Source organism: Crotalus tigris, unplaced genomic scaffold (assembly GCF_016545835.1).
Source record: "Crotalus tigris isolate CLP2741 ecotype Arizona unplaced genomic scaffold, ASM1654583v1 scf7180000024286.1529876, whole genome shotgun sequence".
In the NCBI taxonomy this organism is placed as follows: domain Eukaryota; kingdom Metazoa; phylum Chordata; class Lepidosauria; order Squamata; family Viperidae; genus Crotalus; species Crotalus tigris.
In genome coordinates this window covers 513,147-540,184 of record NW_024100459.1, presented here as the reverse complement: position 1 = coordinate 540,184, position 27,038 = coordinate 513,147, and the positions used below count along the sequence as shown (strand labels likewise).

Below are 27,038 nucleotides of genomic sequence, written 5' to 3'. Positions count from 1 at the left end.
ATCTGACCACGCTATCAGTGTCAGCTTGTATAATAACTGGAAAGGATTTTGCAGCAGGGCTACATTCTAACGCTTGCTGTTCTGACTCATGGGTGAATCAGAGTCCCAGCATGGGCTCAGAGTACCATGCTCTTTATATATATATATATATATAGGCACAAAAATGTTTGCAGTACTGTTTTTTTCTACCCTTTGGGAAGAAATAATGAGATCTTCAGTGGCAGTAAGCAGATAGAAACAATACAGGAGGGGGTGCATGATCCCTGTCAGCCACATTGGGAACAAGGAAGCCTCTGCTTTTCCTTATTATCGTTTGGATTAAAAGGGGGGGGGGGAGGCTAGATGTCATTTTAAGAGAAATGCGATCACTGGAGAAACTGATAGAGAATCTAGGTAAGAAAAATTGGGTGTTTGAATTTCTTCAGGATATATCAAAGACACACACACACACAAAGAGAGAGAGAGAAAGATACACACAGATACATGTACCCTGATGCCAACTAAGGACATGTTTGTAAAGTTGAAGCAGCCAGGCTTACTCAGTCATACACGGAGCTATTCCTCCTCCAAACTTTCTCTCTTGAGCATATTCTCTATCTTCCTTCTCCTTTCCTAGTATAAAAAGGGAACAGTTAGTTTCTTTAGTGTCAGAAGGGAAAGGAAAATTCTGACTATAGATGTCAGCTCTTAAAGGTAGACCAGCCTTATATGTGCTAAGACTCTTTTAACTGTAAATATATAGTAGCAGCATTTCGCAAGTCTCAATGTGTTTTTCTCTTTCCCTCCTTTTTCATAAGAACAGGGAGGATCTTGTCTGTCTTCTCAAGTTACATCCTGGACTCAACTCTCTTTTATCTGACTTATTGTTATTTCATATGGCATAACAGAATACAGCATTTGTGCATAAAGATTCACAAAAACAGCATGTAAAATGCATATCAAAATATAAAACACCAAAACAGTGAATCTGACTCTTGTCTTGGTAATGGCTTTCCTCCCTGACCACTCTGTCTGTTTTCTATAAATGGACAGAATTCTTGTTTCAAATTTCTGTTTAGTCACGAATTCAACTTGTGACAAAATGTTACTTTCCACATTAGTTCTTTCCTCTAAAAACTGGAATAGCAGAGACTCATATTGTAAGACTGTTGTGAAGACCAATGTTTGTCAAGAAGCTCTTTGTATATTTATTACAGCTATCTCAAAACATTTGTACTTATTGTACCTTATCGCAAGGTAACTGTTTCTACTTCAGAATGTACACTTATTTGCTGTAGATAAATAAGGATAAGGTCCAAATATGAGAGACCCGTGGATGCTTTCATGAAATGGCAACTGAGGGAACACAAGCTTTCATAAAACATCAGTCTACCAAAAGATAAAGAAGAGAAGCTAAAAGAAAAGGCCTCACCTCAAAAGGAAAAAAAATAGTTTAAGAAAAACAAAACAAATCAAAGGCAAGTAACTTTTAAAAATAATGTCAGCCCACAGAACCAAGAATGACACATGGAGTTACTTTCTGAGTAGTTGTTTATTGCTTACGTACAAACAGAATCTTTCAGTTTCAGTCTTTGCATAATTATTACATATATTCTGTGAATTACTAGGGAGGGTCCCTTTTCGCTCTCTTCCAGACATTCCAAGCTCTGCTGTCTTTTTGCCCTCTGAGAAAGAGCCCCTCCCTGCTGAGACTCCAAACTACAACCCACCACGATTATAAGTTAGTTTAATGTTTATCAACCTCAAAAACATTAAGCTCTATGGATTTCAGCTTCCTGGCATGATGGCTGGGGAATTCTGGGAGTTGAAGTCCATAAAATTAAAAGTGCTTGGCTGAGAAACACTTAGAAGAACAAAATAGCCTGCTGTCTATAAAGGAAGAACCTGTATTCATAAAGATACTACAGACATTATTCTGACCAGCAAAATCTGCAGAAAGGTCAAAACAGACAAGCTGGCAGACATGGCAGTGTAATCCAGTCCCCGCCCATTTTATACATGCATTAATGTTGCATGTATGTATAAAGATGAGGGGTTACAACTGTATTACCGAGTAATTGGCTATTTAATCTCCATCCCTCTAGTCTGGACCCTACCATTAGAACTAGGATGATCCTATAACTTACTTTACAGAGCATTGTCTTATGTTTGTAGTTACCCATTCACAATTAACATCTGAGCAAGGACTGTGGGTCACTTGGTCATGCTCAGTCTCACTGTGGTCCTGTTCCTGTTTATTGAAGACCACTACCACCCCTACATCAGAGGTACAGCAGAATTTATATATAAAGAACCATCACTACTTTTTGCTTCCTTGTAAGTAATATTTTACTTACATAGAAAATATAATTTTTTTTCAGGAAATTTTACAGCTAAATGCTTCTGTTGACATAACTTAAACTCTGAAGGTCAAAGAGTATTGCTTTTACTTTACTAAAACAAAAAATATCACGTTTAAAGCCAACAGAGCCAAAGAGCTATTTGATTTGGATTTTGAACAATTGTTTATTTAAGAATGAAAACAAAACAAGCTGTCATTTAAAATTATTACTTAGTACTCTTTCTTATGTCAGCCTTGCGAGTTATTGAATATCTGAAAGAACATTATTAAGTCATCTTATGGTAGATGGGTATCCTAAAATGCTGTTACAACTTCTAAAAATGAAAAGCAGCCCCAGGAGAACACAAGAACACAAGATTCCCTAGCTTTGAACCAGACAGACTATACATAGCAGATTAGGAGAACTGTCTCAGAATGAGAACAATCCCACAGTGGGTGTTTTCTAACATTCTTTCAATCCTTCAGGATATTTTCAGATATCCCAGCTTACCTTGGCCATTGTTTTTCTGGACAGGTAGCCTCATCTCTAAACAAAGCACATTTTTTTCTATAGGGGTCAGGAGATATAGTTGGGAATATGAAGGATACTTGAGTCTGGTATTTTGCTTTATAGCTTGCAGACTTTTCATATATTTATTTCAAATTAATCTAAGTAAAATAGAAATCAATGACGCTTGTAGTCTGGTGGGCACTGAAAAAGTGATGGTGGAATGGTGGTGTATCTGAGCAAACCTAGGGCATTTGAGAGAAGGGATGGAGACAACTTCTAAAGGTCTGTGCAAATATCCTTGAAAAATAGAAGGGAGAGGAGGAAGAACCACAGATGAGGCAATTGTCAAAGAAGAGGCAGCTGAGCTTGCAGAAAGAATGGGAGCATGGCCAACTTCTCAAAAGGGATCCTCCGTAGTTTCTTGAACTGCATTGTAAAGGCAAGCTGAGAGAGATAATACATTCAAACTTGCAAGATTCTGTTACTGTACTCATGGTTAGTGCTTCTAGTTTGGACTTTGAAAGGGCTGACACAACCTCTTTGACTGCCCTTTTCCTGTGAGAATATTAGTGGAAGTGGGAAAGAAGATTAGAATGGAAGAAGAATGAAAGAAAACTCAGTATTCACACTCGCAACCTTTTACAATCGAATTTCATGTCATATCATTCATTTAAACAACGTTTGAATCTGTGACATCTATTTCTTCCTTTTTTTCCTAATATAGTTCAGAGCTACATTAATAGCTCTGAACTAAATCTTAATTTGTTTTACTACTGCATAGTTTATTGAATAAACAGTAATTACTGATATGATATCAAACACTAAGCCATATATACCATGATTTTTTTTTTCTTCCATTCAATTCTTGGTTACTGCCTGGACAAGTCCCTGCCGTTTTCTTGGCAGTTTTTCAGAAGTGATTTGCCATTGCTTCCTCACTAGGGCTGAGAGAAAGTGACTAGCCCAAGGTCAGCATTATATACCAACCTAATAAATGGCTTCACATTTACATACTATTAAATATAGTGTATGCAAGGGTAAACAATGAAACATAGTCCTCAAAAGCAGAAAAATAGCCATCTTTGTGCTCAGCCAAAATGAAACAACCCATATCCTGGTTTAGCATATTATGTGAAGCAAGCTTGTGTTCATTTTGCTAAGCTTCATATAATATATTTGCACTAGATCTTAGAATTGGCACTTGGTGAATTTCTTGTTGAGAAGAGGACAGATCAGGGAGTTCATGATTCATAACTCAGATACTTTCCCCCTACGTGTTAGTCCTCTCATAATTAAAAAAATAGAAGGATGAGACCTATTAGATGATTTGCAAATTTCTTTAGGAGGTGATCACAGCCTTTGTGCCCACAGTCATAAGGAAAATTGGATGATTAAACCCAAAATATTAAAGAGCTTGAGTGAACCCTGAAGCTGGGAGCATGGCCAATCTGTATTATATCATTAGAGTGAAGTAACTAACTTATTAACATTAGTTTTTATTATTTTTAAATCTTTTCAGGTGCTTATAACATGAAAAAAAAATTAATTACATTGGTCAGGATATAAATTTTTTTGCTGGGCAATACAAACTGAATGTTTTGGGGTCCTACAGATCAAATGTGTTCATTTAAAGCAGGGGTGTCAAACTGCCAGCCCATAGGCCGGTTTCATCATACTGAAGCTGCACCTACCCCATTGCCGGCAATAGAAAAAAAGTCACAATACATCGTGACACGTCACATGACATATCATAAGGTGACCAACCGTCCTCCTTTTGGAAGGACAGTCCTCCTTTTTTGAGTTCTGTCCTCCCTTGAAAAGTGTCCTCCTAAATGTCCTCCTTTTCCATATACCGTCCTCCTTTTGGGAGGACAGTCCTCCTTTTGTGAGTTCTGTCCTCTCTCGAAAATGTCCTCCTAAATGTCCTCTTTTTGACGACTAATCTGCAGGGCTTTGTTTCCTCATAGAATGCTCAGAAGGCGTTCCAGGACCTTTTTTAAATTTTTTTTTCAACTTTTGCATCTACTCCCCCTATTGGCTTTCGAAAGCCAATAGGAATTGCTGCTGAGCACGCCAAAACACCCGGGTGGCAAACTTTGCACGTGCAAGTTGCAGGAACTTGCACCCCTCACTGCTACCCAACTACACGATCTCCTACTTCTTAGTTCCAAAGATAGCTGGAGGAGACTGGAGCGGTAAGTTTCACTTGATCTTCCCTGTTCAGTTCTACGCGGGGATACACAGGGTAGGCGGTGGTGCTGGGGGGCGGCTGGGGGGGGGTGGCTGCAGGACCAGAGCTGGCGCAGCTGGTGCTTTGCAAGCCACGGGGCCGGCTCTACGGGGATGGGCAGGGGGGGCGGTGGTGCTGGGGGGTGGTGGTGCTGGGGGGCGGCTGCAGGGCCGGAGCCGGCGCGGCTGGTGCTTTGCAAGCCGTGGGGCCGGCTCTACCGGGATGCGCAGGGTGGATGGTGGTGCTGCCCCAGCAGCTGGGGGGCGGCTGCAGGGCCAGAGCCGGCGCGGCTGGTGCTTTGCAAGCCGCGGGGCCGGTTGTACGGGGATGGGCAGGGGGGGCGGTGGTGCTGGGGAGAGGCTGCAGGGCCGGAGCTGGCGCGGCTGGTGCTTTGCGAGCTGTAGGGCCGGCTCTCCATGGCAGGGCAGCAGTGCTGGCGGGGCGGCTGTGGGCGGGGGCGCGGCGGGCAGTTGACCTTCCATGGGCTGCGCCAGCTGGTGGTCTACGCAGTGCTGACCTGCACTGCCACCATCTCACCCTGCGCATCTACATGGCCATCCTGGAGCGCCTGGCTCACAACACCTGCCTCCGCCGCCCACCCCCGCGCAGTCCAGCCGTGTAGATTTTTGGACAAGTGAGAAATCGAGATTGAATATTGATACTCTAGCTGCAGCACTTGCCGTAAAATTCAATATGAAGGATATTTCTTGTTCAGATGTTTCCAATATATTGTTAGAAAATGATACATTGACAAAAAATATTCATTCAATGGAAAAGTACTCATTTAAATAATTAATAGGCATGTAAGCATAATTACAATATAAAATGTTATTGTTACAAATGTTTTTTATTATGCATTTATCATATTATAGTGTATTCTGTATTATTGTTGCAATAAATACAATGTTTCTTTTATTTACAATATTTTTTTCTTAAATTTATTCGTGTCCTCCTTTTTGTTGTAAAAAAGTTGGTCACCTTACATATCAAGTTTGACACCTGTGATTTAAAGCATGGATGCATAACTAATGCATCCACTTCAGCTGCTACTGATTTCCAGGTATTGAATTAAAAATGAACTTAGTGGCTTAAAAACTAGAAAAAGGGAAAGAAATAGGAAAGAATATGAGGAAATAGACTTTTTGGGTGTGATGTTTTTTCTCTGGATGAACCCACATTCTTCTTGTCTATTATTTAGATTTGCTTATTTAAGCCCTGATATTCATAGCATTTGATGATAGGGCATTTTCTATTGGCCTTGGAGCAGTTCCTGTTCTAATCAGTTCTCTGGAAGGTCATGTTGTCCAGTCATGTTTATTAAGGAGGTTTGGACTTTGCCATATCCTTCTGTATCTTGCTCTCTTTAAGTTTTAACTAACATTGTTCAGTGAACATTGAGTGACACGTTGAGATCAATCAAGAAAATTCATCTCTGGTTTAGAATCATATCCACAAAATATTGCAAGCAATTTATATAGTTGAAAAAAGCTGTGTCAACTTGTTTTTAGTTATCACTTAGAAAATGTTTTAAAGGATTGGGATATTTGTTTAAGATCAGGCAGCTAATCAGAGGACAAATGGCTTAAAAGTAAGAATGAACATTCCTGCATAGTTAGGACTCTGTTGGGGCTTATTTTTCTTTATCTGATTATGATGCCATTGTGTAAATATCAGTTTGTGATATAATCCTATCAGAGTTAAACACTGGTAAGTATCAGTGATTTCCAGAAGTTAGATTATGCATTCTTCCCACAAAAATTGCTAAACACAGGGTGTTTTGTCCAAAGTTATTATCTTCAAATGCAAATAAGTGGTTAGAATTTAAAATAAATCCAAACATATTCAAAACATCAAGCAAGTATATGTTAATATGTTACTTGCATAATTTATGGGAACAACAGTCAGTTATGGATAAAAACCTATTTGAAAATACACTGAAAGAGTATATAAAAGACAGACAAGAAAAGCTGGATGGACAACCACTCATATCTAAGATTGATTTGAAAATAGTATCACAGCAGGAGAAGCTGTGGTTTTTTTTATAAAAACTACATTTTTCTCAAAGCTATTTTGAAAAACTCAGTTAAACTTTGAAATATATGTTAAGTACATTTTCAGGTATTTGGTGAGTATAAATGTTTGGATTGGCAGAAAATTGTGTATTTATCACTGAAGCACATTTTTAATCCTCTTTCAGGCATTGGTAATAAATGTAGTTTTATTATGAATATATCAACATTGGTACCATTTCTCTCCTTCAATTATCAAGAGTCACTTAGGATTAATTAGGTACTCTAGCATATAGTATAGAGACATCATGAAAAGAACTATAGGGCAAACTTTTATTTGTTTTCCTTCACTGTAGATTTTATTATTTTTTATTAGTTTAGAATAAGGGCCAGCTATATCTCTAAATACATTTTTTAATATGTAACTAAAGAAAGGTGTTCAGAGTTAGAATACAAAATAGGAATATAATTTCTGTCAGATTCTAAACCTGCTATTTCAGTGCTTTTGATATGCATGCTTTTAATTACACTGGTATCTTTTAATTATTTCTCAGATGTGCATCTAGGCTCATAGTAAAACGCTGAATAATGCTCATCATACAGTTTATACAACAAAAGAGAAAAGATTAATCCTTCAAAACTTTCAAAAATTACCTGGCAGTGTATCAAAATAATTGTTCCTTTCTTTCTCCCATTCAATGATCAAATTATATATTCAGTAACAAAATATACAAGGACACATTTGATCTTGTAAATGATAGCGGACTCTTCTTTCTGAAGCAAAATGACAAAACTGGCCATAAATATCAAAATATATTCTGTGAGAGCAAGAGAAGTTAGTGCTTTGTTAAATATAAACAGCTAAGAAAGAATTAAATGCATCTGTTTCAGTTCATAAAAGGCAAAACTCTCCCATTTTATTATTCAAGGTGTTCCTCATTTCACTGTTGAGCCAAAAGACAAGTCAGTTATCCCTGGTGCGCCTTTCCAGATGGCTTGTGCTGCAGTAGGACCACCTGAGCCAGTGACAATTGTCTGGTGGATGGGTGATTCCAGGCTTGGACATCCAGACATCTCTCCCTCCACTCTAAATGTGTCAGGTAAGACTTCTTCCTTTGATAAATAAAACTATCCATACAGGAGTAAGATGGCTAATGGGGCAAAGGTATAAACAACAATAATACCCAGTTTCTGGCCCAATGTAAGATTTTGTGTCAGATATGTTAAAAAGAGGGAAAACAACAACAACTCACCAAAGGCTACAACAGTCTCTAAAATTTCTGAGATAATTCAAAAACAAATATACATTTCTCTCTCCCTACATCCCAGTATTTTTTGGCAAGATTTTCCTCCCAAAATTGTTTATTGTTTGTAATAGCTTGTATAAATGCTTCTGTTTTCTACAAAATATCAAAAGTCCACTATGTGCATCAGCTTGTAGTAGGTGAAAGAAAACATGATTGAAGTTAACAATATTGGGGAAATGGCCCACACTGAAAAATGATGTGCAGTTGATGGAACCTTGTTAAAATCCTTGGATTTCTTTATTACTTTTAATTTTCAAAAAAATAATACCACAAAAGTAAATACTATGGAGATTAAGCAATTACCACCTAGAACTTTGAGATCTTCAAGACAAATTTAAAGATATATCTGTAGTGAATATTTTTCCTATGTTTAGGAGCAAATAAAAGACATTCTAGATTTAAAACAAAATAGGAGACCTGCAAAGGAGAATTTCCTGTTGATATTTATAGTATATTAAAACTGAAAGGAAGTATTGCTTCCTCAAACAGATATATATATATATATGTGCTTGGAAAGCCCTTAAATAAGCCCTAACATGCCTTGTTTCATTGCCTGTTCTACACAAACACTAAGGAGGAAGTGAAAGGATCAGATGAATCTACTAAGTTCTTATAAAAAGTTATAGTTCCTTAGGCATACAAGAACAAAGGCATATGAGGAAGGGAGAAAAGCCTGGCATCAGCAGGGAAGAGCACAGAAATGCTAAAAGAAAGTAATAATAGACCAGGAAGACAGTGGGGTGGGAAGAGGCAATGCTTTCAGTGATTACACTGATTTATATTAAAAAGTTGATTACCTTTTCAGGGCATAGTCTGGCTTTTCTGTTTAAATCTTCCTATACCTGGAAGATATTGGGGACACGCTAGGTGTTGTCTGAAAGAGCAACAAGAATATTTTCCTTTTTTAATCGATGTAAAATATGCAACTTTGAGGTTTTGTAAGAAGCTTTTAAAACTTGTTGACATCTCCTCATTCATCTTTTGATCTACTCCTGCTTGTTAACTTCAGTTTTTGTAAAAGTAATATAAAGATTGCTCCAGACAAGTTTTGACAGCTCACCATACTTTCGTGAAAGGCAGCCTCAGCTGCAGTTCAGACTTATGCATATTTTGAAATGAGTACTATAAGACAAGCTGAAAATGAAATTAAAAACTCCAGGGAGCAGTTTCCACAGATGTATTTTCCTCAAAGCTCCCCACTTCCAGTTTTCTAAGTAATGGAAACTTAGTGGTATCAATTGTGTTTCTTTCACAAGCAGTACCACAAATAATTACAAAAACAAAATGAAAAATATGTGCAGTGGGGCAAATTGGACATTGAAAAGTAAGCTTATAAACTCATTCAAAATCTCATTGCTCCTCTAAGTCTTCTGCACGTAGCTTAAAAATACATTTCCCCAATCACAACAGTTCTGTGCTTCCAACCAGCATGATGTCAACAAAGCTGCCGGGTAGCAGAGTCAATGCTTTTGCCTGAGGGAGATTGCTCATTAAGCTGCAGTCAGAGGCCTTGCTTCTTATCATTGGGACAAAATAAACATTCCAAGAAACATTCCCTTTTCTGACTGTCTCGGCTTCCATCCCATTGTTTTATCATAAATAATTGTAGGACCGGTAAAGCTAATTGTTAATTATCAGAACCTCCCATTTGGATAACCTCTTTATTGAAGATTGGGGCTAATGGTATTGGGTTCACTGAACTTAGAACTTCCCAAGTTCTAGATTCAGTAGGCATCCCATGTTCTTGGTGATCTTTACTGTGGGAGCTGGTAATTTGTTCACATACAATACCAAGTTATTTTTTGGTTTTCCAAATTTAACTATTGGAATTTGTAAATCATGGTTAATGATTAAGATGTAGGGGGGGGAGTTATGTAAGGGACTGGTTGTTTCTATCTGTCCCACCTAGTCTGACAGGAGGGGCACACCCTGGATCCCCTCAACTAAAAAATGCCATCTGTTGGGACATTGGAAGCAGGCTTTTTCTACAGCAGCCCCTGCCCTCTGGAACACCATACTCTTTGTGGTTGAATTGATCCTGACCCTGCTGGCCTTTCTCAAAGCACTGACGACCCAGATACAGTATGCTTCAGGGTTTGGGGATTAGATGGTCTGTGAGATGCGATGTTCTTGTGCTATTAAGTTCTTATGGGGTTTGTTCTCAACCCTCGTTGGTATTTTTTTAATATCTTGTTGATTCTGTTTTTGCATTGTTTTAATGTTTTTATTCTGCATCTTGCAACTGCAGTTTTAAATTGATTTATAATACATACATACATACATGCACACATATATACATACAGTATATACAGTATATACATGTACAGGACTACCTGTAAACTACCTAGAAGTTCTACCAACCTATGATATGGAGGGATCATTTTACAGAATTTTCGTACTACCAGGAAGCTTGTTTATGGAATCGATGAAACTTCCTTTAAATAAGTTACAGATTGCTCTTTAAGCATGATTACCTGGAGTTTTACAAGCTCAAAATGAAGTGGAAATTCCATTTTGATTGGAAGGCATGGTTTATTTTGTTTTTCAATCATGCTCCTAATTTGACCTATTCTGGGTTAAAAAAAAAAAAACTTCCTTCACATGTGCATGCAATATTTTGCTCTCTAGATAAAGCAATAGCACTTAGACTTATATACCGTGTCATAGTTCTTTGCAGACCTCTGTAAGCAATTTACAGAGTCAGCATATTGCCCCCAACAATCTGGGTTTTTTTACCAACTTCGGAAGGATGGAAGGCTTGAGTCAACCTTGAGCTGGTGAGGATCGAACCCCTGGCAGTCAGCAGAGTTAGCCTACATTCTAACCACTGCCCACCAGGGCTCAATAAAATTCAGCCCAAAATGTAGGTAAAAACGCAACTCTGAAAGAAGTTTGCCTTTCTTCCCAGGCTGTATAGAAAATGGCTCTGAAGAGCTAGTGTGCTGTTTCTAGTTGAAAGCTTTTCCTTCTGCAGCTTTTATTTCTATAATCTAATAGTATAGCCAACATATACTCCCAGATACATAGTCATCGTTCATGTGCACATTTTGTGAAACTAAATTTGCAAAATTTAGAAAAGAAACAGTAATTTGTTAAACTATGTTTGTGATCCCTTTCCTGGAAACTGTTGTAAGTTTGCCTTTGAAATAGATTGTTCACTTCACCAAGGAAATGTGCTTTCTCCATCATGCCCCCTACATCTGGAATAGCCTCCTCTCCCTTCCCCCAGTACAGTAACTTCCCTTTGGGGATTCTAGAAAGCTGTTAAAACCTAGCTTTGGCTCCAGGCCTGGAATTCATGTATTGGTGTAATTCGGGAGGGGGCGGAGGGCTGTTGTGATATGTGTTCCTTTTAAGATTATTTTAGTCCAGTCTGTGTAGTTTTATGTTTTAATTGTTTTATTGGGATTTTTTGGTTTTGTATGCCACCCAGTCTCCTTTGGAGTTGAGTGACTATAACAAATAAATAAATAATAAATAATACCGACGTGTACACAAAACACCTCTTGACCCACATAATTTTTGCTCTGCTTTCAGTTCAGTCTTTTGAGTTGCATAGGTAAAATCTGAGCGATGTGTGAAACCTGTGAAATTCTACTTACAGGTTATTAAATATTTAGATTGTTTTCTAGGGTTTTTTTTTCAGTATTCTTTTTTCTTGACCAATTTCTAGGTATTAATCAAAGCACAGTTTTCTCCTGTGAAGCCCATAACATAAAGGGATTATCTTCATCTCGGACGGCCATTGTACGGATTAAAGGTGAGAAATCGGTTCCTATCCTTCCACAGATGGAAACATAGAAAAGAGACGCACTCCCTCACAGGAAAAGGGAAAAAGTAATGTAAACCAGAGCTCCCCAACCTTTTTGGCTTGGTGGCCCGGAGGGAAAGGGAGGAGTAGGGAAATGTGTGTGCGTGCATGTGCGCAAACAGGCGCATGCACAGCAGCACTGCTAGCATCTGCGTGCATGCGCAAGTGGGCTGTGTGCACCTGCAGTGGTGCTGGTGGCAGCACGCGCCTGCCACTAGCACCTGTGCACATGCGCAAATGGCTGCTAGCATGTGTGGCATCACTAGCACTTGCCAGCCATTCCTGCAGTCCAGTGGCCATCAGGCCGCAGACCAGTACTGGGCCGCAGACCACAGGTTGGAGACCTCTGATCTAAACTACTAAAAAAACAATAGTTTGTTTTCCTCCACCTTTTAAAACTGCTACACACAACTCTCACACGTGACTTCTTAGCTGACTCTTTATGCTCTCAACAGATTAAATAAAATTCAGAAAAATTATTTGCTATTTTTTTATGCAGGCTCATCCCTTTAGCAGGAAAATTTGCTGATAAAAATATACCACCAGCAGCTCAAGAAAGGAATGAGATACAAGGGAACAAACCTTGTTTTAGCTTAGGAAGTTTAGGGCTAGGGCATCAAAGGTCTTTCTAGAAGGAAAAGGGTGCTGTAACTATAGACATCAGGTATAAAAATGTAAGATGATGGAATATGAGTCAGGATGTCACAGCACAAACTCCAGTCTTTTGTTCTGTGGTTGGTGTCACAACAGTGCAATGCATGCTTCATCATTAGTCTCTCCTATGGATGCCTGTGATCATGACATTGTCTACAATGTGTAAATGAGAACAGCATCCTTTTTGGCAGACATACTGTAGATTTGGTGCTTTGGCAGCCAAAATGTCTCCCATCATCCTTTTGCTCAAATGAACTGGCTTTTCATGAGCTATTGAAAGCCGAAGGATGCGAGCTACTGCTTGGAACAATTACATTTCAGGAAAATATTGCTTTTATGTCTTTCTATACTTCGCAGCACTAAACTTTCATTTAAAGTATTAACAAGGTTTTGCTTCTAAAGTAAGTAATTCTTTTTCTCCTCCCAGTTTGTTCTCTTATTTAACAAGAAACTAAATGTGTAGGCTAAGAATAATTACTACTTTTGTAGGGCAGGGAAATGTAACTGGGGCTTGGTTAACTGCATTCCTTGTTATGCAAAATAGAATATATAAGAATATATTGCTAGGAATGAGTCTTATTGAAGTTTTTAATGAACTGAATACAGCTAAACTTAGAAGAAAAAAGGTCCAGAAGGTGCAGAAAAAAAAGAAAACAAAAAGGCACGAATAAAGATGCTTCCAAACTTCATCTCATTGTCCATAAGCTGATTTTTATTAACTTTTCATCCTTTTTTAATGTTACATATAAAAATCTGTTCTCTCCATAACCTAACTTTTATCGATATGCAATCCTGAAATCATCTTTTTATTCTCAGTTTAGCAAAAAGTTCATTAGAAGTCAACAGAAATACCAAACAAATAGCTTATCCCTGGTCAAATAGTCCAACTTTATATTCCTTCTTTTTGCTCTACTCGGTTTAAATTGACCTTCAAATCATCCCTACAGCAACCTACTTTGTAAATCCCAAAAAAAGACATTGTCCAAAATTTCTTATTGCATCTGCCCCATGTCCAGATCCTGATTTGTCTTTTGTATTCTCATATTGGCCATCTCAATTTTTTTGTCTTCCATGTTTTCAAACTTTATATTGCCTATGCAAGTTTTTAAAAAGGTTTTTCTCATCATCTTTCAAAAGTTTATCATTGAAATATATGTTTCTCCTGGGATCAATTATTAATATTTCAATCTATGTTTTTTAAAAAACTCTTTAAAATAAGAAAAAAGATCTAGCCTGCTTATTTATTTATTTATTTATAAAATTTATTTATAAAATTTATATGCCGCCCAATCCCTAGGGATTCAGGGCGGCGTACAAAATTAAAACAATAAATATAACAATAAAAATGAGTGCATTCATACAGCATGTCCCAATTGTATCCCGGCCCCCCCGGGGACATCAACCCCAGGCCTGCCGGAACAGGAGAGTTTTAATGGCTTTCTTGAAGGCCGGCAAGGTGGGAGTAGTTCGAATCTCAGGGGGAAGTTGATTCCACCACGTCGGAGCCACCACAGAAAAGGCCCTTCCCCGAGGGCCCGCCAGCCGACATTGTCTGGCCGACGGGACCTGAAGGAGGCCCAATCTATGGGACCTCACCAGTCTCTGGGAACTGTGCGCCAGTATGCGGTCCTGTAAGTAACCTGGCCCTATGCCATGAAGGGCTTTAAAGGTGATAACCAACACCTTGAATTGCATCCGGAGACCCACAGGAAGCCAGTGCAGCTCACGGAGGATAGGTGACACGTGAGTGTACCTTGGTGCACCCACAATCGCTCTCACGGCTGCATTCTGAACCAACTGCAGCCTCCGAACGCTCTTCAAGGGTAGCCCCATGTAGAGCACATTACAGTAATCCAGTCTTGAGGTGACAAGGGCATGAGTAACCATGAGTAGAGCCTCCCGGTCCAAATAAGGCCGTAACTGGTGCACCAGGCGAACCTGGGCAAAGGTCCCCCTGGCCACAGCCGATAGATGTTGTTCCAAATTTAGCTGTGAGTCCAGGAGGACACCCAAGCCTGCACTGAGGGAGGTAAATTTACCCCCCCCCCCAGGACTAATGATGGACCATCAGAATGACCCTTGGGGGGCAAGACCCAGAGCCACTCGGTCTTGTCAGGGTTGAGTCTAAGCCTTTTACAGTTTACCCATTTTAACTCTTTTCTGCCTAATTCTTTAGTTCCATCTAGTGTTCATTGGCAACCTTCATCAAACTTCAATTCCCAATATGGGTTTAGTTCTGTTTTAGTCATTTCCCACAAGTATATTATTTAATAATACACTTGTTTTTCAAATCTTACAGATAAAATAACCAATAATGCAAATATCTCTAGTCTCCCTAACAGTTTAAAACTTTTTAAAATCAAAACCTCTTTTTGGCTTTTTGCCAATTTTATTTTACTTTAAATCCTTATGACTGTTTCAGATTTCTTAAATCCAAAGAAAATGATAAAACTCACCAGGTATCACATTAAACTCACCATTTTGAAGGCCTCTAATTTCCTTATAGTGGTTAACATTTCCAAATATGATTTAAAAATGAGTAACTGCCTTAGTGTCCTTAAAGGCTCTGCCACCACTGGGAGCTAAGATGTTGTCTTCCTTGGCACAAAGCACATAAACCTGTGGGAGATCATTGTTTGAGGGGTCTTTGGTGCTCTCTGAGCTTGGTTGTTTTCTAGCAGATATTTTATTTTCCAAACTAGGTAACATCATGTTACCTAGTTTGGGTAATGAAATGTCTGCAAGAAATTAAGCTAAGAGAGCACCAAGGACCCCTCATATCAACCCTGAGCTACAAATATTCTCCTTTATTAGATCATTGTTTTTTGGTCTCCATATGAGGAGTTGCCATTCAATAAACTCCTGGGCGATCTCCTGATCTCCCCTTTTCCAGAGAGATTTGAAGAACTGGTCTATCACTGGTCTTTCATTCTTCACAGCGGGTTTCATCTCTACTCATTTGTGGATTTCAATCAGCCATGACTCAAACCAGAAGCCAAAAGAGTGGATTCTTTTCCAAAGGATCATGTTTGAAAACCATAGCTATCTTGTACAGACCTTGATCCATGATGGGGAATGTAATGTCCAGTGAAGGAATATGTCAAGGAATATGATTGCTTCAGTATTTTTTTTACAAGAATACACAACCATTTTAAATTGGTGAACACATTTAGAATCTAGAGAGCATGTTCTGGCTACTCGACAAAATGACCATTGTAACCTTGCTTAATCATGAAATGACTGTTGTGGGAGAAGCCGGTCACAAAGCAGTCTTTTATGCAGTCATCCACTATTTTTATATGGGTGATGCTGAAAGCTGGCATTTTGATTTATAGTGCATCACCTTCAGATAGATAGATAGATAGATAGATAGATAGATAGATAGATAGATAGATAGATAGATAGATAGATAGACAGACAGACAGACAGACAGACAGACAGACAGACAGACAGACAGGAAGCTGGAGGTACCATAGATATTACATTGTTTTTACAAGACTGCTTTGAGTGCACAGATTGGGGCATATTTAAGGAAGCAGTTACTGATAACTGGAAAAACAAAGAGATCATTGTTGATTTCAGAAAAGGCAGGCACAGCCACACTTCTCTGTGCATTAATGAGTCACCTGTGAAGATGGTTACTAGCATCAAATTCCTGGGTGTGCAGCTAATGAGTAGGCTGATTTGGTCGCTCAACAGTGAGAAACTGGTGAAGCGGGCATAGCAACACCTGCATTTTCTGCGTCACATGAGAAAAGCACATCTTCCTTCCCCTGTCCTGACCACTTTCTACAGGGGGACGATCGAGAGCATCCTGTCATACAGCATCACAGTCTGGTTTGGAAGCATCACTGCTTCAGACAGGAAGGCAGTGCAGAAAGTGGTGAGAATGGCCGAAAAGATCATTGGCAGTTCCCTCCCTCCCATCCAGGACATAGCACAGAAGCATTGCTTGAACAGGGTCCGTAAGATTATCTGGTACACTACACATCCTCTTCACGACCTGTTTTCCTTGTTACCTTCTGGGAAGAGGCTTTGTGGTATCTGTAGCAGAACATCCAGACTCAGCCAGAGTTTCATTCCATACAGCATTAACCTTGTGAACTCTCAAGCTTCCTCTTTCCGTTATATATCCAAGATGGACAGTATTTAATATTTATTTGCTATGTATATGTAGGGGTATGGGTCTATACATATGTTGTTCATAGTATGTTTAGGTGTGTGTCATGTATGTGTTTCACTTTGCAAGTGGGCAACTAAATTTCATTTTTGATGTATGCCGTTGTGCCCACAGTAAAAAAATGACAATAAAGGTTATCTTATCTTTTCTAAATTTGTAGCTGGAATAAATGTTGCCAAATATAAAGTATGGAATACAGATAGCCCTTGCTTAGCAACTGGTCATGACCATTCCCAGTTCCAACGATGGTGAAAAAGTAACTTTGAAACTAACACCCAGATTTATGACCTTCCAGGTCTATAAAGCAAAACAAAGCTGAAATAAGATCTTAAGTACAGTCACGACTTTGTTTAATGACTGAGTTGTTCTCCCAGTTATGATTGCTAAATGAGGACATCTGTTGGTAGAAAGAGGTACTATCATTTATTGTGGGCCAGTCTAGTCAGGTTCTTTCAGATCAGCAGTTCTCAACCTATGGGTCGCGACCCCATTTGGGGTCGAACGACCATTTTACGGGGGTTGCCAAACAACGCGATCCGCCATTTTCCCCCCTCAGGGGGCGCCGACGCACATGTGCACCGCGCATGGGGGCGGCACCGCGCACACGCGCCGCGCATGGGGGCAGCCCCGCGCATGCGTGTCGCGTCCGTGTGACGGGGGTCACCATCACACAAACGTTGAGAAACGCTGTTTCAGATCAAGTGGGGTTGATATATGTGAAATATCTTCACGAAAAGCATTTCTAGTAGTCATTGCCATCAATCACCCAACTCTTAAACAGGTAGCTCTTATACAAGTCTCCTAAAGCAGGAGTCCTCAACCTTGGCAACTTTAAGACTTGTGGATTTCAAGTCTCAGGATTCTTCAGCCAGCAAAGCTGGCTGAGGAATTCTGGGGACTGAGGAATTCTGGGAGTGAAGTCCACAAGTCTTAAAGTTGCCAAGGTTGAGGACCCCTGGCCTAAAGAATGTTCGAAATTCCAGCAGGCCTCCCAAAAATTACTTATAACTCTTCCTCACTGCAACACACCCATACACCTTCCTGGGTGTGTGTGTCACATGTCCTGCACTTGGCACCTGGCTTGCATTTACAGTGTCCTGGGGTTATGTGACTACGATTTGCAACTTCTTTCTGGTTTCTGCCATTTTTTTGCCAGAAATTGACAAAAACCACCTATTTGGGAGAATGGATTTGCTTAACAACCACATGGTTCATTTAACTACTGCAATGACTCGCTTTTTGACCATCGTAAATATAGTCATAAAATATACTCAAGACAGGTGGTGACCTGCTTAGCAACTACAATGATTTGTGACCAAAATTCCTAGTTCAATTGAGGTTGTTAAGTGAGGACTACTTGTAGTGATTTTCCATCTTGCATTATTGCTGATATGTTACACTTTTTGTTAAGGCCAAGTTGGAAATCAAATACAGAACTGATGGGTTGAAAAGGGAGGTGTAGAGTGACACTAAGAAAGAAAATACTGAAGTTCACCCATAGCTCAGTAATTTGTTTAGGTTTTCTCGGTTTAGAATTATCTGTGAACCAACCCATTACTGCTTAATGCTGTGCCAACCGAAGGGTATATGATTCCCCCTGGGCCACCTTCTGCCTGTGCAAAGCTTTACATTTATAGAACGATTTGGAAGGAGGGATGTTTGGTGCTGTAAGCCAGTGCTGACCTGAACAGGCTTACTGTTATATTGGGATGGGCATTGTCTTCTAGGTCAAAAGCTGGAATTCAGCTTCTCAACCTGGCCAGGTATTAAAAGTCTTATAGTGAAATAATGGCATAAGCTGAGAAGATGGGCCTCAAAGAAATGAGCAATTTCCTGCTCAGCTCTGGAGATAGGTGGGCATCACAGTGAGAAAGAGAGCATTTTTCCTCACAGAGGTAGTATGATTCCAAATCTCTAAAACTGCTGCTGAAAATCAATAATTTTACTGCTGAATTTGATGAAACGACATAAGATAACCTATATATATATATATATATATATATATATATATATATATATATATATATATATATATATATATCTGAGGTTTTCGTGGGTGTTTGTATGTAGGTCTTGGTTGTTCGGGTTTCTCTCCCGCATAAAATTGGAAGTGTCTTGGCGACACGAAGCTGAAAACACCAGCCTGAAGATGACGAATGGGACTTCGTCGAAACGTCGCCAAGACACTTCCAATTTTACGCGGGAGAAAACCCGAAGAACCAAAGACCTACACACACACACACACACACACACACACACACACACACACACATATATATATATATATATATATATATAGAGAGAGAGAGAGAGAGAGAGAGAGAGAAGGTCAAGAGGATGTGTAGCATCCCAGACAATCCTGTGGATCTTGCTCAACCATCACTGAATTTCGGTACTGCAATTTTGAAGTGTCCTTGGGGATGCATGTGTTATACAGTCTGTGTTATGTTCAAACCAGTTCATTAGATTCCAACAAATCCCAGTGAAGAAAAAAAAATCTTGATTTCATCTAGAGATGCCACTTTCTAATTGATTTGACCCACTATAACTGTGGGAAAGAATTCCAAATTTCTTGAAACGGGTCTGATTCGGGGGATGTTATTTAATTCTTTAACTCTTCCGCTCTTGGACAGAAAACTGCACTGTCTTTGTTTTGAGGCAACAGACTGCCCAGCAAGGATTGGAACCGAGTCCCTTCTTATTAATGGCAACCAACAATTAGTAATTCATGCTTCTAAGGTTTGAAGCTTTGGTGAGATGAGAAGCTAGATTTAGGTTTCTAGCTTGGACTGGATTCTCAGATATATTTAGAACTTTGAGGTAAGATATTCGAAAGCACTGCAAGTAAACAGCGTATGAGGAGTTTCTGCTCTAGAAACTAATGGCAAGCAAATTACTAGGCATGATCTAAAGGTAAGAGGAAGCCTTTGCCAAGCAAGGAGTGGGAGTTGGTTTCAAGAATCAGTGGCAACATGAATGGAACCATTGAGCCATGAGTGGGAACAGGAGATGACGGGAGCAGTGAAGCGGTGTATCTGAGAGAACATATGGAGAGCGAGGAGCTTGAGAGTAAACTAGGGGAAAATGGGCCAGAACAAGATAAATGAGAGGCAGCCAGCTTGAATTTATATTTAAAAAGACAACAAACCAAGGAAGAAATTGGAAATGGTTTTCTCAAGCCAGCAGTGTCATCAAAATCTTTTTATTTTTAGTGTTTACAAAAAAAAAAAAGTGTCATGATTAGGCAACTGCTCCTATGCGTTCCCCCTTTCTTTTCCTGTTCATTGACAGTTCCTTGTACTTTCTCATATTCCTTTCAACCATGTGTTTTATTATAAGACTCATCCAAATTGTGACTTCATCTCATTTCAAATTTATCCTGTCTTCCTATATACTTTCAATGAAATATTGCCAATGAATGTCACAATGGCAACAGCAATAAAGTACAAATAAAAAAAGAAATATTAGTCTCAGAACACTTATGGAAAGAGCATGTCTGGAACTTTTTCAAGCAAGACTGAATTGTGAAAACATGTTCTTTCCTAGCATCATTTGCAATGTAATTAGCAAGGAGGTGTAGCAGTTTTTACTCTATTGAACAGGATGATCTAAATCAAAAGGGTCCTGGAGGGATGGATCATTCCTGAAGTTCCCGACTTCTGTTTGGTTCTGTGTTGTTGGCTTTTGTATTCATAAGATCCGTAGCTAGCCTCTGGAAATAGTATCTGCAATATTCAGTGTGTAGTGTCACTAGTATGTAGAGGACATTGATTTTTGTAAGGCATGTCATATTTATATACAGCAGAAATGAGTAAAATAAGGGCAAAGAATGATAGGTTCTACTCTGTGTGTCTTGCCCCTGAGCTAGTCTCCTCTGTGCATTATTTGCAGATGTGTCAGAGAAACGGTTCCTGAACAGTGGTTTCTCTTCTGAAGTTTTCAGATATTGACTAATAGTGTAATTAAAAGCACATGACATCGGGGAGATGCTGAATGCCATATGCATATATAACGCATGAATAAAGTTGGTTCAGGAAGGCTGTGGAAATTCTGAAGTAGTGCCAAGGGTTGGGTGTAGACTTTTTACCCATTAATGTGATTTGTTTTCCTAATCACCAACTTATGTAAGTTCTCTGGGCAGTTGCCAAAACTGCTCAATATTACATATAAAACAACAAAAACTAAATCAGAAGGGAAATGGATTACAAACTGAGAAATCAAAGCTGTATTTTAAAGCTGTAATCAATAATAATAGAATAGTAAACAATAAAAAATAACTTGTTTTTGAAAAAGGCTATAAAATAAGCACAAAAACAAATCTCTTTAGTAAATCAATTTTTATTATTGGGTGCTATGTCAAAAGATCTTCTCACTTGATCAGGGAAGTGGAGAGGGTATTACACAACCTAATTTGGAGAATATAGAAATTTGGGCAGGAAAATATGGAAAAGATCGAAGTTGCTTCCAAACAATAGTATTGATACATGCACATGGAAGATTTAGTTGGTGCCAGTTTTTTTTATATAACCTTGAAAATATTGGAATTACAGTAATTGAACTTCCCAAACAACTGTGACTCATAATTAGGGAACTAAGGATTTCTAGCTAAATGAGAGTTGCTTGCCTGCACCATTAGTGACTCCAATGACTTCAGCAACAATTGCATCCCCTTTTGTGTTTGCTGAGACTAAGGGAAAGTGATATTGTTCTGATACTAGTGATGTATCACTCAGATAAATCTCATTACATGCTCAAAATTTTTGCAAGCCTCATAAACTTCGGAATGAGATAGAAGTTTTTATAAGGGATGATTATCTCTATTATCTCAACAGAATGAATGTAAATGACTGCATTGTGAATGACGTAGGATTGCTTGTTCATTAATAAAGATTAAAAATGTCACATTTTTCATGGAACATTTTTATAAGAACTGAACAAACTTTTCTGAATTTCTGTAGATTTTTTTTTAATCCTGTTCTTTTCCAGTGTTTAAATGCATTCCAATATATAAATAATGAGAGTCAGTTTGCTGTAGTGGTTAAATCATCAGATTAGGAACTGAAAGATGTGAGTGCTAGGCCCACCTTAGGCATAAAGCCACCTGGGTGACTTTGAGCCACTCAGTTTTTTCACCCCTAGGAAGAAAGCAATGGCAAGCCAGCCAAGGATTTGCCAAGAAAACTGCAGGGACTTGTCTACATACTAGTGACACTCCAAGAGTTGGAAACAACGGAATGGAAGAAAGTGTGTGTATGTGTGTGTGTGTGTGTGTGTGTGTGTGTATTATAGGAAATACATGTAAGTATGACATAGGGCTAGTACTGTGCCGGAAAAAAACAACCATGTTATTCGAAAGGTTTAAGAAATGTCAGACTACTATCACTTGACTCTCAGATTCCACAACAGAATGTTTTTGAAAGCAACAAATGTTCATTATTTTCTCTGTTTAACCATCAACCCGGAAAAAAGATATTCAGTGTTAATCGGGATTTATAATGTCATGAGCAGGCTACCTCTGTTCATTCATAGCTCAATTAGCACCTCTCAGGGATTGTTGTCCAAACTCCCAGACTGTAGCCCTTGCACATTTCTATGTAAATAATTGCTCAGTTTTGCATATGTTAAAAATCTTCCTTCTGTTTCAGCGATCCCTTTTCCACCTCTCAATGTGACAGTCACTAAGATCACCAGCAACAATGCCAGTGTCATTTGGCAACCAGGATTCGATGGCCTTTCCCCCCTACATTCTTGTACAGTACAGGTAGGAAACAATTACATATATGTCCTCTCCAAACTAAACTACCAAAACTTAGTTTTACATGACAGAACTTGTTTTCCAGTTTGAGTTTCCACTGTTCTAAACAATGGAGCTTCATAAAGTCCCCATTACTTAATCTAATGTTATTTGCTTGACTTTATCACAAGCAGCAGACTAGTAAAAAAGCTAATCAGCTTTCAAGCAGACCTCTAACTCTGTGTCCAGTCCTTTGATAAAATGCTAAGGATCAGAATAAAGTTATTGCGGGGAAAATAGGAGGAGGAAAGAGTATTAGGTATGTTCTCCACCTTGAATTATTTATAAAAATAATAAAGGTGGCATTAAAAAAAATCTAAAATAGATAGATGAGAGAGAGAGAGAGTTGGATGGACAGACAGGCGACGGATGAACAGACAGAGAGTCAGATAGACAGATGACTTGAAGCTCTTTCTTGGAAGAGGTGACCCTGACCCAAATTGGAATTGGTATATCTTTAAAACTAATCTTTACTGCAGGAAAGGGGAGGAATAAGAACATTCCTGGATGTAAGAGTTCTTGCCAGTGAGAAAACATTTGGCCCATAACTCCATAGGAAACATTATAAAGCATTTCTGAAGCTATATTGTTGTGGAGCTCCAGGAAGAAATATAAAAATCATGAACGAACCATTTCATGTTGAGTTTCAGATGAAGACAGAGAACATGAGGGATTTTCTGCTTCAAGTACAATTGTTGTTGGGAATATTGCGGAAAGGCTGAGGGACATGTGCCTGCTCCTGCTATGTCTCAAGCATCAAATACTCTGAGGCCAGTCCCAACAGGAATCACTGAACAATAGGCAATAATAAGCTTTGCAACCTGATCGTGTATTGGAGCAATTGATTGTGGTAATTACTTCTCAGATTGAACCAGTTCACACAGTTCTCCAATATACTGTTGTCAAAACTGAGTTGCAGGTGTGCCTGAAGCAGAAATACTAGAGGCCAAAATCCTGAAGGTGTGGCCCCAGAATAAGAAACAGCAGCATGCAAAACAAGGGTGGAGATCTTTTTCACTTTGAGGCATACATATACTCATAAGATGTGCATTCATTCCATGGCTGCATTCCAGCAGTGGGCAAGCCAAAGCCAAAATTGGGGTTGACCAAAGCAACACCTACGAATGCCTTTCATACTCATTCTGAAATGAAGAAGCTGAGATTTTATTTATACCATGGAGATACTGTCTGTAGGAAAGAAGACCATGTGAAATAGACATTTGCAGTTGTTATCAGAGATTTCTTCTAAAATTCAAATATACAGTGTAGAAGTTCTCCTACGTTTTTAATGTTGAGATAACCTTGGTGATAGCAGTTATTTTTTCTGAGACCGATCTGTTGTGCCAGCTGTGGTCCTGTCTAGAGAAGATCTATGCATGGACTTAACATTTAGGTTGGACTACTGTAATTTACTTTACCTGGGTTTATTTTTGAAGATGTTTTGGAATTTTCTGTTGATGAGAAAGTTGCTAGATTTATTTGGTCAGAAGTTGCCTATATTCTGCAAAGTTTTGTGGGGCATAAATTCAAAATCACTACTCCAAAATTATAAATTTAGACCTTATATATTGAGGTTGTCCCCTCTCTAGTTCTTCTTGTGGTAGGCAGGGAGGAGTATTATAGCCAGTCTCTTTGTTTACTGTCAGTGGATCGTTCAACATTTTATTTAACAAGAGTACATTGTCTGAATAGATTATATGTTTCTGCTGGTTTTCGTGAAAACCAGTGTCTGCATTTCCTGCATCGGATGAGGAGAGCACATCTTTCTCCTTCCGTCCTGGCAACTTTTTACAGAGGCACAATTGAAAGCATTTTAACAAACTGCATCACTGCTTGGTTTGGTGGTAGCAGTGCTTCAGATAGAAGTTCCATACAGAGAGTGGTAAGGACAGCTGAGAAGATTATACTGTAGGAATCTCGCTTCCCATTATTCGGGAACTGCTTATAAATGCTATGTGCTTAGAGCTCAAAGCATTGTTAGAGACCCTGCACACCCACTTCACAGTCTGTTTTTGTAGCTCCCTCTGAGAGGAGGTTTCGAAGTATTTCTAGCAGGACTACTAGATTCTACAACAGCTTTGTTCCTTATGCCGTCCATCTTGTAAATTTGCAGGATTCTTTTTTCTCGCCATGTATATATATATATACATCTGAACTAGACTGTGTTATTCCTCTGTGTTATATATGTGTGGTATATGGTTATATGCATACTCTTTTGTTATGTTTATATATTGGAGGTGGTTACTCTTTGAGAGCTGAATGTAATGAAATTTCACTTTAATGTATGCTGATTAGTGTACATTTAAAGTGACAATAAAGTTTATTCTATTCTATTCTCTATTCTATTCTATTCTATTCTATTCTGTTCTATTCTATTCTATTGAAAGGTTCAGAACTTCACATTTATGGTCAGAATTAATTTCTTTTTTCACGTGGTTTGCCAGCACTATTAATTACAACTACCAAATGTCTACTGCCAGTTGTGTGTGTGGGTGCAAAGGCACCTCTCCAGTTTGTTATCTTTCTGTCCTCTTATAGGAAGTTCTCACTTAACTCTTCACTTGCCTTACTAGGGTGTAAGTACTCTATTGTTTCATCACATTGGTCACCCAAGTGACAATGGGTTCAGATGTCACTGGTACTTTCACTAGCTGCTCTGGTTGCCATTGAACTCTCATTTTGGTTCAAAGTACTGGTTATGCTGTAAAACTGAAATGGTTTGAGGCCAAGTTCCCCAAAGGATTTTTCATCTACATTTAGACTTACAAGGTTTGTCTGAAAGCCCTGTGCTGAGCTGCCTAACTCTGAAACAAATGCAAGGGGAAAATCCCTTTCAGCTGTCTTCTGTTGGGTGAAATCCCTTCCTTTCAGGCCTGAGAAATCTCGTAAAGCTCACTTATTCCCAGTGACTTTCTCTTAAACTAGTTGAGTTGGCATGATAAATGGAACTCTTCCTGGATTTTTAAACTGGGCAATTAAATTTTATTTGTTAGTTCCTACAGCTTATTTAGGCATTGAAGATTTCTGCTGTTTAATTCTTGAATACTTGAAAATTGCCCCAAAATGTTTTACCATAGAATGAAGAAAGGATTGATAAATGGTAATGTCTGATGATAGCTGATATAGGTATATATGGTATATATTTAGATCTGTTGGCCACCAATCCCTGCAACTTATGTACTTGTGTCAGATATTGGGATGCAAGTACATAATTTACATGATGAGCTTACACACCCATGATATCATGGCTTATGGTAGACACTACTGCTAAAGATGCTGATCGCAAAGAGCTAGGTTTGGAAAAGCTTCCTATAGTCCTCAGCAGAAAGTGCTTTTCAAGCCTCTTTGACAATACAGTTTTGGAAGACCAATTGCAGTCCAAGAGGAAGAAAAAATTAACTCTTCCCTTCCAGCAGCAGCTCAGCTATCCACACACTAGAAGCAGTCTTTTTCCCCCAAGAAAATATTCAAGCCTTTCTTTATTAGTACTATGATTAATTTTGAACTTAACATTTTTAGCTGTTATTTTTATTTCTTCCTTTAGCGTAACACAAGTAGTAAAAAAAAACTATTAGTGCCAATGCAAGGCTTTTTTCAATAGCAACTGAGATGATGGGAAAGGACTAATGACACAGAAAAATCAGCTAAGTAGATTTTTTGTTGAAGAGCTAATAAAGCCATTATAAAAAAAATCAGGAATTTTCATGGGGGTACAATGGGCTAGAAGCAGGAAGGATAATTTCACCTGTGTTTTGTTTTATAAATGGTCTGGTCTGGCACGAAGCTGTTTACTTGTGATTTTGAGCCAAATGACTGGGCTGGAGTTTTGCAATCCTTGAAGCAAATACTATAGATATATATATTGAAGTAAATGGTATGCTTTATACTTCTTGCTGAGGAAAGCCATGAGTCAGCCTCCACAGATGAGTTCAGGACTGCAAATTTGTTATGGGTTTAGTTCTTCAGTCTGGGCATTTGTAAGGAGAGATGAGAATTTCAGCTGAGAATTCAAGACCCCTTATTCTAAATGACCAAACTTATCTCTATAGATTAATTTAGCTACCTTGGACTTCTCCAGGGGGTTGTTATAGCAATCAGTATTCTTAAATTTAAAAAAAAGCCTTCTTCCAATAGTTGAGCATGATTAAGATAAAAATGTCTCCCTTGAGACATTGATTTGTGGTGACTGCATGGACACAACTATGATTAGGGCTAATCAAAC

The 27,038-nt window shown here is 38.7% G+C and overlaps 1 protein-coding gene across 2 annotated transcripts in view; it reads left to right on the top strand.

The window, feature by feature from the left end:
* TYRO3 (TYRO3 protein tyrosine kinase) overlaps positions 1–27,038 on the top strand; it is a 72,467-nt gene that overhangs the window by 18,203 nt on the left and 27,226 nt on the right. For both annotated transcript variants that reach the window (XM_039323891.1, XM_039323890.1), the window contains exons 4-6: positions 8,000–8,170; positions 12,051–12,137; positions 22,668–22,783. In XM_039323891.1, coding sequence (XP_039179825.1) covers positions 8,000–8,170; positions 12,051–12,137; positions 22,668–22,783 — 374 coding nt within the window. The remainder of the gene's footprint in view (positions 1–7,999; positions 8,171–12,050; positions 12,138–22,667; positions 22,784–27,038) is intronic.